This window comes from Canis lupus, chromosome 12 (genome assembly GCF_048164855.1).
Source record: "Canis lupus baileyi chromosome 12, mCanLup2.hap1, whole genome shotgun sequence".
Classification (NCBI taxonomy): Eukaryota; Metazoa; Chordata; class Mammalia; order Carnivora; family Canidae; genus Canis; species Canis lupus.
In genome coordinates this window covers 24833017-24851047 of record NC_132849.1, presented here as the reverse complement: position 1 = coordinate 24851047, position 18031 = coordinate 24833017, and the positions used below count along the sequence as shown (strand labels likewise).

General features: G+C 45.1%; 2 protein-coding genes across 10 annotated transcripts in view; one reads left to right on the top strand and one right to left on the bottom strand.

Annotated features, from left to right (window-relative positions):
* The window catches only part of TRABD2A (TraB domain containing 2A), a 166108-nt gene that overhangs the window by 48714 nt on the left and 99363 nt on the right, over nucleotides 1-18031 (top strand). For 2 of the 3 annotated variants that reach the window (XR_012004320.1, XR_012004319.1), the window contains exon 7: nucleotides 2067-2408. Coding sequence is in view for 1 of the 3 variants with exons in the window: in XM_072770019.1 (XP_072626120.1) it covers nucleotides 2067-2250 (184 nt within the window). In the remaining 2 variants the exon portion in view is untranslated. Of the gene's footprint in view, nucleotides 1-2066; nucleotides 2503-18031 lie in introns of those variants that run through there. The other variant, XM_072770019.1, reaches the window with a different exon arrangement.
* The window catches only part of DNAH6 (dynein axonemal heavy chain 6), a 233560-nt gene continuing 220417 nt past the window's right edge, over nucleotides 4889-18031 (bottom strand). For all 7 annotated transcript variants that reach the window (XM_072770010.1, XM_072770013.1, XM_072770009.1 and 4 more), the window contains 6 exons: nucleotides 16519-16646; nucleotides 13656-13841; nucleotides 13086-13158; nucleotides 12140-12291; nucleotides 9094-9316; nucleotides 4889-5137 (listed from right to left, as the gene is read on the bottom strand). In XM_072770010.1, the coding sequence (XP_072626111.1) occupies nucleotides 5034-5137; nucleotides 9094-9316; nucleotides 12140-12291; nucleotides 13086-13158; nucleotides 13656-13841; nucleotides 16519-16646 (866 nt within the window). In that variant the 3' untranslated portion in view covers nucleotides 4889-5033. The remainder of the gene's footprint in view (nucleotides 5138-9093; nucleotides 9317-12139; nucleotides 12292-13085; nucleotides 13159-13655; nucleotides 13842-16518; nucleotides 16647-18031) is intronic.

Below are 18031 nucleotides of genomic sequence, written 5' to 3'. Positions count from 1 at the left end.
CCAGATTGAAGGTGGTTGTTTCAAGCTAGAGTAAGGGCAACATGTTTATGTCTGTTAAAGAAAGGATGGGGGGCAGTGTGGGCAGGCACGTTTGCCGGCCCTTCATTGCACATCAGGGATTTTGTAGTTCTGCAGAGCTGGAAGCAACCCTGTGGGAATGGGCTTGTTTAGCCCCCACATTTTGCAAGGAGTGCGGTGACCGCAGAATGCACTCTCAGAGACTCTTGGAAGGTAGATCAGAGGTGGACAGAGGAGTCGGAGGTAATGCTCAGCCGGGTCTGGAGGGCATGTCTTCTGGAAGAACTACATCCGAGGGGCCTGGGATCCAGGATCCAGTGCAATTTAACTCAAATGTGTTGAGTCCCTTCTGTGTTCCTGCTCCTGCTTTTGTGTTGGGTGCTGTGGCTTTGGAGTAAACTAGACAGACAGGCATTAGCCCTATGGAGTTCACATTCTGGGGAGGAAGCCAGATTTTGAGTTGTCTGCCAAAGAAATGTAGGGTGCTGTGGGAAGGGGCTTGTGGGTGTGTTGGAGGTTACTATTTAGGGTGGGGGGGGCGATCAGAAAAGGCCTCATGGAGTGCAGGGACCTTTTGGCTGATGCTCAGTAGACACCTGACAAAAGTGGAGCCCAGTGAACAGAACTTTCGAGTCTGGATCAGGAGATTCAGGGATCCAGTGCCTCCATAGGTGCTTCATAATACATTTTGAATGAGTAAACAACTGAGCAAGGAGTGAAGGAGTTCCAAGCAAATGGAACAATTTGAAGGCCTGGAAAGAGTGAGTATATTGAAGAAACCTAGATGAAGTAATTGTGGCTGGAGCCTGGGAAGTCAAGGGGAATACGGAGGGGTGAGGTGGGTACAGACAGGAAGTGGAGTGGAGTGACTGAGAATCTTATGTCTACAGAAACGAGCCACTAAAGGCTCCAAGCAGTCCTGCAATGTGCTGTGGGATTAGCATTAAAAAAAAGATTTTTTTTTTTTAAAGATTTTATCTATTTAGAGAAAGAGTGAGAGGGAGAGAGAATCTGAAGCAGACTCTGCTGAGCATGGAGCCCAACTTGGGGCTCAATCTCATGACGTCAAGATCATGACCTGATGGGATCCCTGGGTGGCGCAGCGGTTTGGCGCCTGCCTTTGGCCCAGGGCGCGATCCTGGAGACCCCGGATCGAATCCCACGTCGGGCTCCTGGCATGGAGCCTGCTACTCCCTCTGCCTCTCTCTCTCTCTCTCTCTGTGTGACTATAATAAATAAAAATTTAATAAATAAATAAATAAATAAATAAATAAATAAATAAATAAATAAATAAAAGAAAAAGATCATGACCTGAGCCAAAATCAAGAGTCACTCAACTACGCCACCCAGGCACCCCAGGGATTGGCATTTTTAAGTGGAGAGAAGCTGGCAGCCAAGTGGGACCTGGAGAACAGAGGCAGATCATGTTGGTATCCATGTTTATTTACACAGGGAGCCTGACAGAGGGTGGTTCTTCAACTGTCCTTGGTGGAGGAATAAATTGACCTGTTCGGTACCTTTTCAGTCTGTACCATTTCCTTGCAAGATGGCCTAGTGTTGGATACTTTACAGCTGAGCTGAGCTGAAAGGTCCAGGTGGGCCTGAGATCATGGGCCCCTCAGCTCATACTGTCTTGACCTGGGATGTCTGCATGGTGTTCACACCAGACTGAGCCATAGACCCTGAGATGGATGTGCCTCTATGTGTGATCAGTGAGGAGGGTTCCTGCCTGAGATTGCCCAAAGGCTAATGATAAATAAATCTGAGTTGTGCCTTCTTACACCTAGAGTTTTCATAATCTTTGAGCCGAGAACCATGTAGCCCCGGGAGAGTTGTCCAGTGTGCTGGCCTTAGCGCCTGTATTACTTGGATGTGTTGTAGCAGTAGTATCGAGGGACAGAGACATAGGAAGCCCATTACCATACTATGATCCATTCCTGTCTTTAAAGAAGGGAGATGAAAAGAAGCTGTGTGGGCCTTTGGGGGCCTTGGAGTATCCAGTGGCTCCTGCTGTGCTCTGAGATTCTGTGTTTTTCTTTTCCTCCTAGTGCTGTGGTGCCACAGCTCCAGGTCCCTGTTCTGGAGAGGTACATCTCTGCCGAGCTGCAGCTCCCTCACCATGGGCATTCCCACCACAGCCAGATGGTGGCTAGCAGCGCCTGTCTGTCTCTCTGGACTCCTGTGTTCTGGGTGCTGGTGCTGGCTTTCCAAACAGAGACACCCCTCCTGTAATGACTGCAGGAGTCACCCCTTGGACTTGAAGGATCGCTATTCTGTACTCCACACTCTGCTCTGGCCTGGATAGGCCCAATCCAGGAAGAAGGACAGAATAAAAGTGTTGATTCTTCTCTTTCCAAGGAATGACTTTGGGTTATCCAGCAGTGCTTGGGGTAGGTGTACAGTTTTGTAACATAATGAATTATATGAAAATAATTATAAATGAATTATATGAAAATGATTAAATACTTTTCTGTGTAGACTTTTTCCCATAATGTGTATATATTATGCAAGTAACCCTTGCTTGCACCTTCTGTACGATCACTGCTTCCATCCTGGGCCCTACTCCTGGCCTACCTGCTACTTGGGATCCTGACCCTTTTCTCCTTCCTGCCCACTCCTGGTTCTGGATTCCTGGGGAATCAGCAGGCAATGGGACCTTTGTCTGCTCCTCTCTATTCAGGGTCTGGTGAAGAGGGTGCTTCCTGTACTCTGACAGGTGCTTTAGTTATGTGTATAATATATGAATATCTCACCAACATGCTGAAGGCTGGGTGAATGGGTAGGCTTCATCAAAGTGTTCTGTGAGAAAATGATTTCCAAATACTCCCTCTTCCTGTCATGTTATTTATTTATTATTTATATGTTTATATCTTTTACAAATAAAATCTTATGGGGAATCTATATAAAATGAGTAAGAGTAGAATTGTCTTTGGTTGAGTCTGAAATGGGAACTTTTAGCTGTGTCCTGCCCCTCCTCCTGCCCCATGGCAGGGTCTCCTTAGGGGCTTTTGAGCAGCTCACAGAAACCTGGAGGGTCTGCCCAGGACTTGTATGGGGCCAATAAGAAGTAGATGTGTTTATTCCTAACCCGGGTTAGGCTAAGCTTGATTGCCTGGGCTTGCAGTGCTGTGATCTTCCCTTCCTAGACTTTCTCATGCATGCATTCTCAGTCATTTCCAGGGCCCAGAAGATTTTGGGGTCTACTTAAAGAGCAGTGTGATGGTACTCAGGATGTGAGTCCTCCACCTTTGTTCCATTCTGTACCGCGGGTAGTGCAGGGGTAGGAGGGCTAAACGTTCCCAGGTTCCCTTGCTACTGTGACTGAGATTCTCCTAATGAGATAGACTTACGTGACTTGGAAGGTGATAGGAGACCTTTTTCTTCAGGTGTGGTGGCAGTTGTGTGTAGGCTCCAGCAGGCCCGAGTTTGTGCAGTGGCCCACCTCTGTACTTTCCTGTCCAGTTGCCCACTCCACAAGTGTGGTACAGTTGGGAGGCTGGCAGTTTCCTGCAGCTCTCTGACATTGACCTTGGATTACAGCTGCTGTGGTGCCTGATGTCAACCTCTGATTTCCACAGCTGCAGCTTTTCCCATGGCCTAGTAAGCACACCTGTTCCTACTTGGAAGGCCAAGAGTAGTTTCGGATTCCTGCTCTGAACTCTGAGGAGTACAAGTGCCCTCTGCTTCTCCAGTCTGTTTTTAACTTTTTTTTTTTTTTTTTTTTAAGATTTTATTTATTCATGAGACACAGAGTGAGAGAGAGAGGCAGAAGGAGAAGCGGGCTCCATGCAGGGAGCCTGACATGGGACTCGATCCTGGGACTCCAGGATCACGCCCTGGGCCAAAGGCAGGTGCTAAACCACTGAGCCACCCAGGGATCCCTGTTTTTAACTTTGATTGGTATGGGGATGAAGTTGGAGGTAAAAGGGGAAGGTAGGATTACTGTGTCTGACCCAGTTCTTCCAGATTTCTGTAAGGGGGTGGTGTGGCTTTAGCCATTCTAGCTGGGTGATTCCCAGTTTCTTGGCTCCTGTTATGGCTGAGGAGGCAAGCAGACCCTTGTTGGCAGGGCTGACACAAGATGTTTGCCACAGTGCTGCTCAGTGCTGCTCTTTTTTTCTTTCTCTGTATGTGAGAGACTGCTCCATTTAAAAAAAAAAAATTATTCATGAAAGACACAGAGAGAGAGAGAGAGAGTGGCAGAGACACAAGCAGGCTCCATGCAGGGAGCTCGACGTGGGACTCGATCCCAGGACCCCAGGATCACACTCTGGGCCAAAGGCAGGTGCTAAACCGCTGAGCCACCCAGGGATTCCCCTGAGGCTGCTCCATCGTAGTACTGGCCCAACAACCTCTGTCTTTAAGGTGGGACTAGCTTAGGTACACCTGGGTGAGACTTGGCTGCTTTTCACACAGGTTCATTCTAGAGTGGAAGGGAAAATTCTGTTCTTGGGTGGGACCAACCTGCACTTTAGTGTAGCACAGCAGGCTCTCCTAAAGATTGTAGTATGGCCCCTGGGATGGGGGAACAGGCACCATGGTGAAGCTTTTGTTGCCCAGCTGTTTGCTTATCAGCCTCCCATGTGTTGGACTTTGAGCCTTAATCCGGTCTAGAAATGGAAGCACCTGGGGCCATGTTGACAGGAGCATACACCAGGCCTTTTATATTAGAGGAGGAAGGAAGCCCATGTGGATAACGCATTGCTGAGTTCTGACTCACTCAGCTTACCCTCTTCACTCCCCCCAAGTTATTGATGGGAAGCTGTCTGGCTCTCACCTGGGGGTGGGGAGCAGGTTTAAGAGCTGAGTGCTGAACTCACTGCTGTTTTCACAGCAGATCTTGAATTACCAACAGGAAGAAACACTCAAACACTTTATTTTAGGTTAGAAAAGCCACACTACCTTTAATTCAGATCTGAAGTAAAGCTGTTTTGCTCACATATAAGTGAGCAGACCTTTGTCCTCCATCAAGAAAGATCTCTGGCCCGGTTCTTTTTTTGGGAGGTGGCAACTTCTCACTCATTTAGCTGGCAGAGCAAAGCTGATCCCTTGGCAATCCAGTAATCTTTGGACCGCTTGGAGGGTAAGAAGACGGTCACCACAAAGTTGGTTGAATGACCTAGTTGAGGATACAAGGGCACAAAGTTTGTTACTTAAAGAATAACCCCTTGATACCAAGAGCACTGTACTGGACGTTAAGACACCTGGTTTCAGACCTGACTCAGTCTCTAAGGATAATGGGCAAATAGTCTTCTATGGATTTCAATTTTGTGTTCTATAAGATGAAGATACCAGAACTAAGGGATCCTTTAGGACCTGTCAAGCTTCGATTTTGTGTAACTGAGGGAGCATTGCACTAGGATTTAGCCCTGAGCCTTTAGTGGGATTTGGGATGCAGTTGGTAGGTTGGGTGTCTACTCATTTGTCCGTCCGTCTGTCCATCTGTCCATCCATCCTTTGTTCCACCCTGCAGTTAGGCACTGGGGCTCCTGAAATGACTAAGCACAATTGTAGATATTTAGTCCTCAGCTCTGGGACATCTGAAGTAAGAGGTCACTTTTGTGCTTTTTTCATTGTGGAGTGTGTGAGAGGCCAGGACCAGTGTGAGAAGATGTTCTGCCCTAAAGGTGACACTGCCTTCATAGCAAACCCCATCTATCTGGACGTTGGGGAAGGTGCTGTGTCCTCAGCAGAGAACACACACATATAATTCCCTTTTCCGTACCTTTGTATGCCATACCCTGTGTGGTGCCTCGGCTGTGCTTGAGTGACATTTTATAGTACAAATGCAGCACACACACACATATATTTAACTGTTGGATTCAGGATTCAAATAAAGTGATGTGTCTTATTTTATCTTATTTTATTTTATTCTATTTTATTTGAGAGAGAGAATGAGTGGGTGTGGGGGGAGAGGGAGAGAGAGAATCCCAAGCAGGCTCTGCACCCAGCACAGAGCCCGATGTGGGGTTTGATCCCACAACCTGATCCAAAATCAAGAATTACCTGCACAACTGACTGAGCCACCCAGATGCCCCAGTAGTGTGTCTCTTACATCTCTTTCCATTGGAAGTCCCCACCCCCTACCTGGTTCCTTTTGGCCTTGTAATTATTGAAACAACCAGATTATTTGTCCTATAAAGTTTCCCAGAGTCTGGATTTTTGCTGACAGCATCCCTGTGGTGATTTTAAACCTGTTCCTCTATCCCTGTAAAGGGATGGTTAGATCTAGAGGCATGATCACATTCAGGTTTGAGTTTTTGGGGGCAAGAATACCTTGAATAGGTGGTAGAAGCACCTTAAGTCTGATTATCTTTCTTTGTTGCGATGCTAGCGGCTATTGATAATTATGACTTAGAGCCATTATTTCATTAGGGTTAATAATATTAAAATTTAGTGATGATTGAGTGTAAAGAATCCATCAGTGATTTATTTTTTGTATGTAGTATGACATAGGGTCTAAGTTTGGCATACCCAATTGTCTGAGCACCATTTGTGGAATAATTTCTCTTTTCCTGCCAATTTTCAAGCAGTATACACAGTGTGTTTCTGGGTCTATATCTAGGGCATTTGATCTGTTTGTTGAGTCTTGTGCCATTGCAAAATCATTTTAATTACTACCTTCTCTTGGTTCCTCTTGCCAAGAAGACAGAGTTCCTGTTGGAATTTTAGTCAATAATAAGACAACTGACTCTTAAAAAAGCGGGTGAAAGACGTGAACAGACAGTTCATCAAAGAAGATAGAAGTACCAGAAAAGATGACTAATATCATTAGCCATTAGGAAAGTGCAAAGTAAAACCACAAGAAGATGCCATTAATATTCTATCATCCAGCTGTCTATGTGACATCTAAAATTAAAAGGACTGGTTATCCTAAGTGGTAGTGAGGAGGTAGAGGAACTGGAACCCTTAAATGCCACTGGTGGGAGTTTTAAATGGTATGGCTGCTTTGAAAATAGTTTGGCCATTTCTTAAAAAGTAAAACACATACTTACCACACGATCCAGTCATTCCACTCCTAGATATTTATCCAAGGTAAATAATAGCATGTGTCCACGTAAGAATTTGTACACACCATTATTAATTTTTAATATGCTCTTAGATTTGTCATAGGAAGGAGAGATGAAGACGTGATGATAGGAGTGTCTATTTTATGGATGCCTGGGTGGCTCAGTTGGTTGGGTGTCTGCCTTCGACTCAGGTCATGGTCTTGGGGCCCTGGGACCGAGCCCTGAGTTGGGCTTCCTGCTCTGTGGGGAGCCTCCTTCTCCCTCTGCCCCTCCCCTGCTTGTGTTCCCTCTCTCTCTCTCAAATAAATAAAATCTTTTTTTAAAAAGTGTCTATTTTGGGCAGCCCGGGTGGTTCAGCGGTTAAGCGGTGCCTTTGGCCTGGGGTGTGATCCTGGAGACCTGGGATCGAGTCCCACGTCAGGCTCCCTGCATGGAGCCTGCTTCTCCCTCTACCTGTGTCTCTGTCTTTCTCTCCCTCTGTGTGTCTCATGAATAAATAAAATCTTAAAAAAGTGTCTATTTTAGTTCTATTCTGTATATTGCTGTTTGAGAACATACTTTATTTTTTAATGAGACAAGACAGTTACTGCTAATGAGATTGACATGTCACTTTTTAAAAAATATTTTATTTATTTATTCATCAGAGACAGAGAGAGAGAGGGGGGGGGGGCAGAGACACAGGGAGAAGAAGAAGCAGGCTCCATGCAGGAAGCTTGACGTGGGACTCGATCCCAGGTCTCCAGAATCAGGCCCTGGGCCAAAGGTGGTGCTAAACCATTGAACCACCTGGCTACCCTGAGAACATCCTTTAATTGAAAATTTTATCAGAAAAATATTTATCAGTATCTTATCAGTATCTATATTCTCCACTGAAATGAGAAAATTTTTTAGTTTTTTCTATCCTGCCCGCTTTCCCATATTTCTGTCATCTACAAATTTAGTTTCATGTTATTATTAAAATCATCTTTATGGTCAAACTATTATGATTTAAGTGTGTGTGTGTTTTAAACAGAGGGTCAGTGGTGATTAACTTAGAGCCATTGTATGTCCAAAAATAGGTTTATTACTCCTTCCCTTTTGGATGATAATTTGGTTGCATCTGTTGTAGTTCTGGTTCAAGGTTGCTTTTCCTCAGCCTTTAAAAAGTTGTTTGTCTATTATGTTTTTTATGTGCTCTGTGGATAAAGAGAGATGCCTGAGGTCAATCTGATTCTCATTCTCGGGAATTTTAGTTTCAGTGTATTAATACATTTTATCTTGTTGCTCTGAGTGTTTTTTTTTTTTTTAATCTCTGATAGTCTTAAGTATCACTTTGATATGTCTTAAAATTTAATTCTTTGTTGTGTGCTTTCAAGAGTCATTCCTACCACTTTGTGAGATCTTGTGATCTGAGAACTCAAGTGTTTGTTCAGTTCTGGAAAATTATCAGCCATTACTATCCCTCTTTTATTCTCTTTCTCCTTCCAGATTGCCTACTAGATTAATACTGGAAAACCTGGCTCCTTTCATTAGGACACTTTTAAAAAAAAAACATGTTGCTGTATTGCAAGGGATTCCCTGCTCACTCCTTAGGTGTGTCATCGCTGAGTATGGGCGGTTCTTCAGCTTCTCTGTCCATATTGCTTTCTACTTGGCTTCCTTTGTTCAGGGCTGCATCTTAGTTTCAGGCCCACTTCATCCCCCTTTTTGCAACATGGCATTCCATTTTTGGTTTATTTTCAAATCTGTTTTCTATGATGAGTCTCAGTGCCTTTGGTGGAAGAGATTTTTGTGTGTACAGAGGCCATCATTGGGAATGACTTCTCAAATTAGAAGTCATTGCTCAATAAGCTCTATTTTCTACCTATTAGACTAATAGAAGAAAGCATTAATTTTATGTCAGTCCATACTCAAGAGTTAAAAGTGAAGAGAATTTATAACATTTATAGATTAGTATGTTATAACTGGCCTCATTTTAAGCCTTGCTAATTGGTTTAAGATCTCTCCTTGCACAGTATAGCTTTTTTTTTGGACTTCCGTAGTTTGCGTTTTGTCATCATTTGGACCAATCTTAGCACGTCCTTACCTGTGGTTGAGAGTGTTCCTGCCCGGGCCCCTGTCTTATAAAGTGGGGAGTGGTAAAGTGTTGGGTTTGGCACATAATTTTGTCGAGGCTCAAAATGCACCACAGGCAGCATTGGATTCATTTGTCCTGGCAATGCATCCTCTATCACCATCTCCACATTGTCCCATCGAGAAGCATCCATGAACATTCCATGAACAAGAACACCATCTTCAGGAGACGGCAACTGAAAGATAGCCAGAAGTTTAAAGGTGAGAAGAGGAGAAGGGGATTAGCTGTTGTGGGCCATTTTCTGAGTCCCACATCCTTACCAGTTAATTCTAAGAATCACTCTACAGATTGCTGTTATTCTCACATTTTAGAGAGGAGAATACCAAGGCTCAGAAAGGTAAAATAACATACACCTTAGACACCAAATCTCATATTTTCCACACTCCACCAGGATCTCTAATAGGGGATACCATGTATGGGCTTCAGACTGTCTGATATGGTGCTATGACTTTCTCCTTCTCATGGGAAGCAGATGGGATAGGAGGGCTGTGACTATCATGTTCTTTTTAGCAAGGTGTTTTAAGGGTCTGGGTGCCCTCCTAAAGATAGATTACGTATCTGTAATAACATTGTAGAGCACCAATGGAAAGTTCCTTTTTTTGTTTTCAGAAATTATGCTAGATTTTTAACGTTTCTCTTAAAGCAGGGGGTGGGGGGCGACAGAGAAAAACTGTGCCCCTTCGTAGCCATAATTGGATGCCAGCACTTGTGTGCAGTTTCCGCCAGTTGTAGCCTTCTGTGTCATCCTTCCTCAAACACTGAGTGAATTTGGCCACTTGCAGAGCCAGTTATCTTTTGGATCATTGGAGCTTCACACCTGCAGGCAGACGACCAAGCTATTTGGACATAGATAGTATATTTTTATCATGAATAAAAGAACGGTAAGCTCTTTGCCTGATCTTTACTTTCCAGCATCCTGAACTTGGTCTCTTGGACAGGCAGGGTGGGGCAGGCCTTCCTGTTTTGTGGGCGGCTGTGTACACTTAGGTAGGTTTGCCTTTGTAGGGGCTGAAACCATCCTGCTGTGCACTTGCCAGGCCATGTGTGGGAGCCACTTGGGCATCTACCCAGAGGAAGAGTGTTTTCCTTTTCCTAAACAGCACAAAGGTGGCAAACGGGTTGATAGTGGCCCTGCTTACTTATAACAGAACTAAAGCTGTCTCAGCACAGTCTCTTGCAGACATTTGCTGGGAGGACCAGGAGTTGGGCAGAGATTCTAAGGCATTGTCATGGCTCAGTGCCTGTGATCTAAGTGGAGATGTGGTGTGGATGGGGGCCAGGTGGAGGGACAGAGGTCCTGGTGGTCACTGTAAACTTCTGTCAGAGTCAGCGTTATATGGCAGGTAGAAATGTTCCTGGCACCGAGCAGAGCCGGCATCCTGGATGACCCTGGCGAGAGCTTTAATGTGGGTGTTGTTTTGCCTTCCTCGGTCCTCAGTTATTCCTGATATGGGCCTGGGACAACTTCCTGGCTAAGAAGGGGCTCAAAATAATGAGTGCAACTCCTGATTTAATTTCTCTTTAAAAAGTATTTTGATGCTAAAATGTATTTCCTTAAAAATATAACCCTTTTATTGTCATTTTAAATACAGGTAAGGAAGAGGCATGGGATATTATAGTATTTCATAAGTAAGCCATGAATATTGGATCAGTTTGGTCTTTGTAAGTTTTTGCTTGTGAGAGCAAAGCATAGATCAATCAGATCTGAGTGGAATGGATAGAATTATGCAGGAGCAATTTCTACTAACTGATGCCAGGATATTTTAAGGAAAGTTTGGTAAAGCCATTTACCACAATTATGCTGATTGGTGAGTGAACACTTTCTTGGAAAAAGCAATCTGGAGCAGGTCTTTGATTATATTTATAAGGCTCACTAGTGTGGATAGATGCTTTGAGGCAGAGCTCCACTCCCCCATCAGTATTTTCTCAGTGCATCAAAGCTGGGCAGCTCAGGTTGGCAGGAGTGGGTCTCATCCCTGGCTGTACACTGAAATCACCAGAGGAGCTTTGGAAAATAATGATGCCTAATGAAATTGGGGTGATTTTGATGTAACTGCAGTGTAGTCTGGGCACTGGGAGTTTTAAAAAGCTCCACAGGTGATTCTAACCTGCAGTCAAGGTTGAAAATTATTCTAGAGCAGTGTTTTTCAAACTTTAGTGAGCTAAGAACCCCATGTAGGACTTGTTACAGTATAGATTTCTGGGTCCCAGCCCTGAGTTTCTGATTTAGTAGATCTAGAATGGGTCCTTGGAATCTGCATTTCTAATAAGTTCCCAGGTGATGCCAGTGCTCCTGGTATTGGAACCATACTTTGAGAACTTATGCTCTAGCAGGAGTAAACTATGTAAGCAGGGTTTAAACTGCTTTCTTAGTGCATTCCTATTAGTTACATCATGCATTTATGGTTCAATAATGTATGAAGTTAGTATATCACTTCTGCTAGGAGGCAGTTGAAAGAATGGTAAATAAATTCAGCCTATAATAATATTTATTGTAGGAACATTATGTGCTGGTTCATTTACACTGCATTACAATTTTGAGGTTGGTGCTATCAGCCCCATTTTACAGATGAGAATGCTGAGATGCAGATGTGTTAGTCATTGCTCTAGCACACAGATGGCAAAGGGGAAAGTCAGAATTTAACTTCAGGCCTGCCTGATTCTAAAACCTTTGTTTTTAACATGTTGCTAAAATCCTTATATATTTAACCTCTTTACCCATAAGAAGAGAAAGTTGCTATAGGTATCAAAAAAAAAAAAACAAAAAAAACAAAAAAAAACAGTGTTACTTAAAAAAAAAAAAAAAATCTCTACAAATCAGACTAAACAGTTCCCATGTAGGCATTGGTAGACTGGGGAGTTTGTTTGAGGGCTGTGAATCTTGTCCTGCTTCTCATGCTCCTGCATGTGGGAGCAGCAGGGCAGGGGAGGTTGGCTGAGATGTCAAATGACAGTGGGACAGAGCTGCTTTGCTGTAACAGTAGTCTGGGGACAATACCTCCAAGTCCATGGGCAGTTCTTGTCCAAACTGCACTGTCCTGGCAGCTTCTATAACTGCTGCTTGATCTCGATAGGTAGGAATGATGTTGTAGTTGAAACTCAGCTCATCTATAGGCAAATTGTATTTCCGAGCATGATTTTGAAGAGTTCCTGAAATATGAAAACCAGAAATCTGGGTCCTTCAAACAGCTGCCGCTTCTCAAACATGGTCTCCGCTTGCCTCAATTAGACTGCTCTAGCATTTGAGAGTTTCCTCTCCATCTTGAAGTCTCAACCATTAGTACCTTATTCTGGATTTGTTCATGAGAGAGGAAGCCTGAGGGGATGTTGGGAGGGGTGGAGCCATGGCAGGGCTCGGAAGAGGGAAGTAGGCCACGTCTCCAGTGCACTGCTCTGCAGTGAGGGAGATAAGCCAGTGCAGGAGTTCTAGAGCCCAATCTCTCTAACTTCAGAATCCTGCTCAGCTTGTCTTGCATGGGCTTGTTATAAGGGATTCAGAACAAGACAGATTCTAAAGACAGATTAAGGACTCTAGCTGGAGTGAGGGCTAAATGGAAGGGCTGATGGAAGGACGGAAGGAATATTTTGTAGAGGGAAGGGAGCTGTTCTGAGGTGGGGCTGGAGTAGGTGGCAAGCTGGTGGTGCCTTTGAGCCTGGGTTGCAAGGGGAATGGGGTATGCTGTGGACATTCACAGCAGCAGCAGTGCTCACACTGGCATGGCGGAGAGAGGCAGGGATTAGGTTGTAGGGGAACATCTGCTATTTCTGCCATCCTTTTCCCCAGCAAGTGAGGAAGAGCAGAGCCTCACTGAACTGCCCTATAATCAACTATCCACGGTTAGGTCATTAACAGTCATGCCTTTTCCCCAATTCCTGGAAACCCAGTATGTGACAAATCATGGTGTTTTCTGTGGGCTTTTTCTGGGGAAAGCATTGTTAATTACCTGTTAGAAATCCTTGAGGAAAGAAGAAACCAGAGATCCAGAAGGACTTAGGCTGCCCTCTTTTGAGCCACAACTAAAGGAGAAACATTATATCATAATGTATTGTTTTTCTGTAATGGAGTTTGTTATTTAAATCAAAGCCATATTTTGGAGGGCCTCTCAGGAGACAGAAGTTCAACGAGCTGAGTTGGTCACCAGCCCCATTCTCACTGCCTGCGTGTCCCCCTTCCTCACCCAGCAGCCTGACTATAGGTCCAGAACCTGGTTATTATAGGGGCTGTGGAAGACGGTAGACCACAGCAAGGTCACACCTGGCAGTTTGGACTCCTGTCAGATTGGTTCTGGACCTCACAGTGGGGTCCCAGGAACTAGATCTGAAAACAAAACAGGATGTGGGGATAAGGGCCCAGGGCAAAGTACATTGTAACGAGCATGGCTTTCAAATTGATTGAAGTTTCTTTGGGCTTAGATGATCCCTCAACAGTTGTTAGTGTTTTCGTTAGCTAGGGCTTCCTAAGGACCTTGAGGTCTACCATGGTCATCAAACCCCAAAGAAGTGACTTTTCTTACATCCACAAATGCAGTCCTCAGGATAAGGTCTTTGACCCATGATCCCAGAGGCTTCAGGGATGGGTAGGCTGTGCTGGACCAGAGAGAAGGAACCTGGTTGTTGAGGAAACTGTTGTATACCTTCTCCATTTCCTCAGACATCACTACAAGGCCAGCAATGGCTTTGTTGAGTGTTTCCAGAGAAGTCTGAAAGAACAAGAACAGGGGTGGGGAGAGGGTGCCTTTCACAGATGTAATCATCAAGTGAGTGCCACTTCTTTGTGGTGGCAGGTACTGCCTTTGGTTGAAGGGGCCCCTTGCTGGGTTCCACCCTCTCTGCACCTGTCTGCTGGGCCACACCCTCTAGTCTTTCATCCATGTTTACAACACATGACTATAGGGGTGTGAGACCTGGGGTGGGGAGCTGTTCAGGTGGTTAATAGTAGAATCCAATGAAGTGGGAAGAGGGGAAGGAGGAGAAATAGCCCTTGAAGCCTAGAGAAGTGGTTTCAAGAAATGCCACTGAATAGCTCTCCTTCGGGCTAAAGAAAAATGGGCCTGATGATTAGTTATTTGGGAACCATGGTGGTGGCGATGAGAACTACCTCATGCCACTGGCTAACTCTGCCCAGGGGCTGCCCATGGCCTCTGAAGTTATAGCAGAGAGGGAAGATTCTTAGATAAGACCAGTCTTTCTCAGTTGGTACCAGAGAGAGTCTCCTTGAACTGGAAACACTTCCTTAAGACATTCCCCTTTCCCTCCTCCCCTCAGCACAACAGAAATCAGAGGCAGGCAGTAGTCCTGGAAGGTGCCGGGCTGGCAGCAGCTATGAGAAATACAGGGTAATATTTGCCGCGTGGCTAAAGATGAAGGCAGGGCATATAGATTGGTATGGCCTGTGTGGGTTCCAGTTTTGTGAAAACTACTGCCATCTACTGGGAAGATATTATAGAAAGATGTTAGAGGCCAAATTTATGTTGATTTCAAAAAACAAAATAAGGTCCAGGACCATATAATTCTGGAGATAGGCCACATGTGGATGAACAAGGTTAGTCAGCCTTCCTACCCACCTCCCTGCCTCTCTTCGCAAGAGGCAGTGGTATGAAAACATAGAGTTTTAGTTAGATCGCCCTTAGGATGTGAGGAGCCCTTTGCTGCATCAGAGGGCAAGGAGGCTCTCGGCTAGAGCCAAGGCCGTATACCACCTTAGATACCGAAAATGGAAGAAGGAACAGAAGACTTGCATAAAATGCTGGGAGAATGCTTAAGTTGCAGAGGGGGATTAGACAGGTAGGGTCTTCTAGGTCTGCTTAAAATAGATGTCACCTTGTGGCCGAATCTCCCAGAGGAGGCAGTTAACACACGCTGTGTGCAGGGGGAGAAAGCACCCTTCCCAATGTTCTCTGTGGTGAGAAGCCTGACTGACAGGGTGGCCTCGTCTCTCCCAGGAACTGCCCTGTCTCATAGTTCTAACTAAAGGGAGGAGAATGGGCTCCCCTGGGTGCCCCTACCTTCCTTCCCCTTTCTTATTGCTACCATGGTGAAGTGAAGGTGAGGCTGAGACAGAGTCAGGGCAGGACTGGGCAGAGGTAGGGGTGGGGGGTGGCAGTGAGGGTCCACCACCCCTGCCTCAGATAGGAGTGCTCTGCTGACTCCCCATTGCCTTGCAGGCTGCTGCTTCCTGGACTCCTCACTCTTCCCCTTCCTGTAGGAGAATTCCTCCATTATTGGGAGAGTGATGTTTGACCAGAAGGGTCCATGAGGAGATTTGAGAGCCACTCTCATTCACTCGTGCATTCAAATATTCGTAAAGATTTAGTATATGTTAGGGACTAGGGAAACAAAGATGACTACTATACTAGTTTCCTTTTCTTCAAGAAGTTCATTGTCTAATGGGGGAGCCATCCTTGTGGAGGGGTAATTACAAAGTAATGTGCAAGGTACAGTGATAGACACCTGAAATGAAGGAGCGGTGAGGGGCTTGTAAGTTATCTGATGGTGGAGGGACAGGCTGGTGTGTCAGGAAGATTTTTTGGAGGAAGCAACATTTGGATTTGTTCATCTTCAGGGAGGTGAAAAGGTCATGATGTGGAGGAGGCGAAAATGAGCAGCATCAATGTCTGTCCTCTGAATAGTGGTACTCCCTTAATTTTAGCTGGGCACATAGCAATCCGATATAGAGACTATATTTCCCTCCACCCTTGCAGCTGGTGTATGGCCATGTTACCAAATTTTGGCTAATAGGGTACAAGCAAAAAAAAAAAATGTATGCAATTTCTGGGTCGTATTTTTATGCAGAACATGCTTTTTCTCAGCCCTCTTTCCCCTGTCCCCTGGCTAGCCAAAGGGGACAATAGGAGCAGCCACCATAGGCTCAGAGATACAAGCTATCTGTTGAGGCTGAAGAGCCAGCCCTCCAGCTGGGATCCCTAGATGAGCTCATAAAGCAAGATTAACTACCCGTCCTATAGGGATTCCTCTGGGCTGTTAGCTGAGATGGAAGTGAATTTTTATCTTGTTTGATCATTGTATTTGGAGGTCTTTATCATAGTAGTTTAATCTCTATCCTGGCTTTTTCAGTAGTGATAAGCCCTGAGCTGACCACCTGGCCTGCAGACCCGGGTATACAGCTGATTAGATACATCGAGATAGGGTAACAAGGACACTGGGATCTGCAGCATATACTGATGGAGGCATTATTAGAGAAGGGGAACAGACTTGTCAGATGAGGGTCAATTCAATTTTAGACTAGTTGTGTTTGAAGAGTTGTTAGTATATCCAAACAGAAATGTGGAAGGAGTGGAAATGGAAAATTCTTATGACAACAGGCTTCTCTACAAAGCTTTGGTACCCAGCAGCTGTGCTGGCAGCGAGCGCTCATACATGTATTAACTTCAGTAGCCTGTTAAAGCGGTCCACTTCTTGTCCAAGAACGGTAGTCAAGGAGTTAAGGCGTCCTTGAGGATCCTTGACGAAAAGGCTCTCAGATGCAGTCTCCATTTCTAGTGTTTCTGAAACACACACAGCTGATTCCTCAGATTGATTATCACCGATTTCTGTCCTCATAACATTGCTACTGTAATGCACTTACCTTAACTTTTACAAAACCAGCTTCGTGTCTGGGCCTCGGCTGAATGGGGGTCAGGCCATGCAGACCTCGGTGGCAAATGCCAGCAGGACAAGCAGCTACCTGGTAGATGAGGGCCATCCCTGAGACCAGAGGTGCTAGGGACCCTGAGTCGTCTCTGCCATGCAGGTATGGACCCCCCCCTCTTCCCTGCATGCCTGCATTGCATCTCAGAGATGAGGGGTTTGGGGGGGTGGAGAACGAGGGATGAGGCAAATGTAGCATTTTTCTTGTTACTGAGCATTATTCAGAGGGACTTACTCAGTTATTAGACCCATGGTTCAAGCTGAATCGAAAGTTTTGCTCTTCCTTTTCTCTACAGGCTAGCAAATGGAGGCTCACATGAGCTATAAAAAAATGAAGGACCAGCATTTTCCCTGCATGTCTGAGTAAGGTGTTAGTGAGTGGCTCTGAAGTACATGTACCAAATTCCTTCTGAATTCACATTTTCACTGCTCTAGAAGAATCATACAGCAGTGTGGCTTGGTCTAGGCTCAGGTCCCCAGTGCTGTGCTTACGTGTCCCCGGTCTCCTATTAGCTCCTCACAGGCTATTCCAAACCCTCACTTCTTTTATTGAACTAGTCATATCCCTGTTCCCTTAGCTTCAGCAGATTGCATCATTTATTTCACACTGAAAGGATAAGCCTTATTAAGCTCGGAGAGAAAAATATGGGTGTCAGTGGAACTCCGTGAACCGAATACACGGTATTCCAGCCAGCTATCTGCCTAGGCATCCCTTTCTACCCAGCCCTCCATCTTATATTTGTTAAAAATTGCTTCCTAAACTAAGTTTACATCAACATCAACAGACCCCTCTACTCAGGAGGCATTCTTTTGAGGGCCTGTCTTGGGAGGAGTTGACTTGCTTCCGAGGTCACACAGGGCTTTTCTTCTGGGGGTCTTGGGAGGATTGGCAAGATTGTCTGTGGTATGGTGACATAATAAGAAATATATATTTTGGTCTTTGTCCCTGGTTCATTCTGGCTGGAGCCCCCAAAACCTTTGTAATTTCCTAAGTAATAAGAGTGATAGGAGCATCATTTCTTTTTTCATTTTTAATATTTGGGTTTGGCCCCGGCTCGTGAAATAGCTTCTGAGTGTTAAAGGTAAAAGGAGCATCTTTCATTATTCATAACATAAACCTGAGTTTTTGTTAATGAGGTGGCTTTGGAAAGCCTGTAAGGGTAGGGGGCTTGTTGTCAGGGGGACCAACCATGTGATTAGACTGTTGGAACTTTCAACAGTTCCGACTGACCTCTTGGGAGAA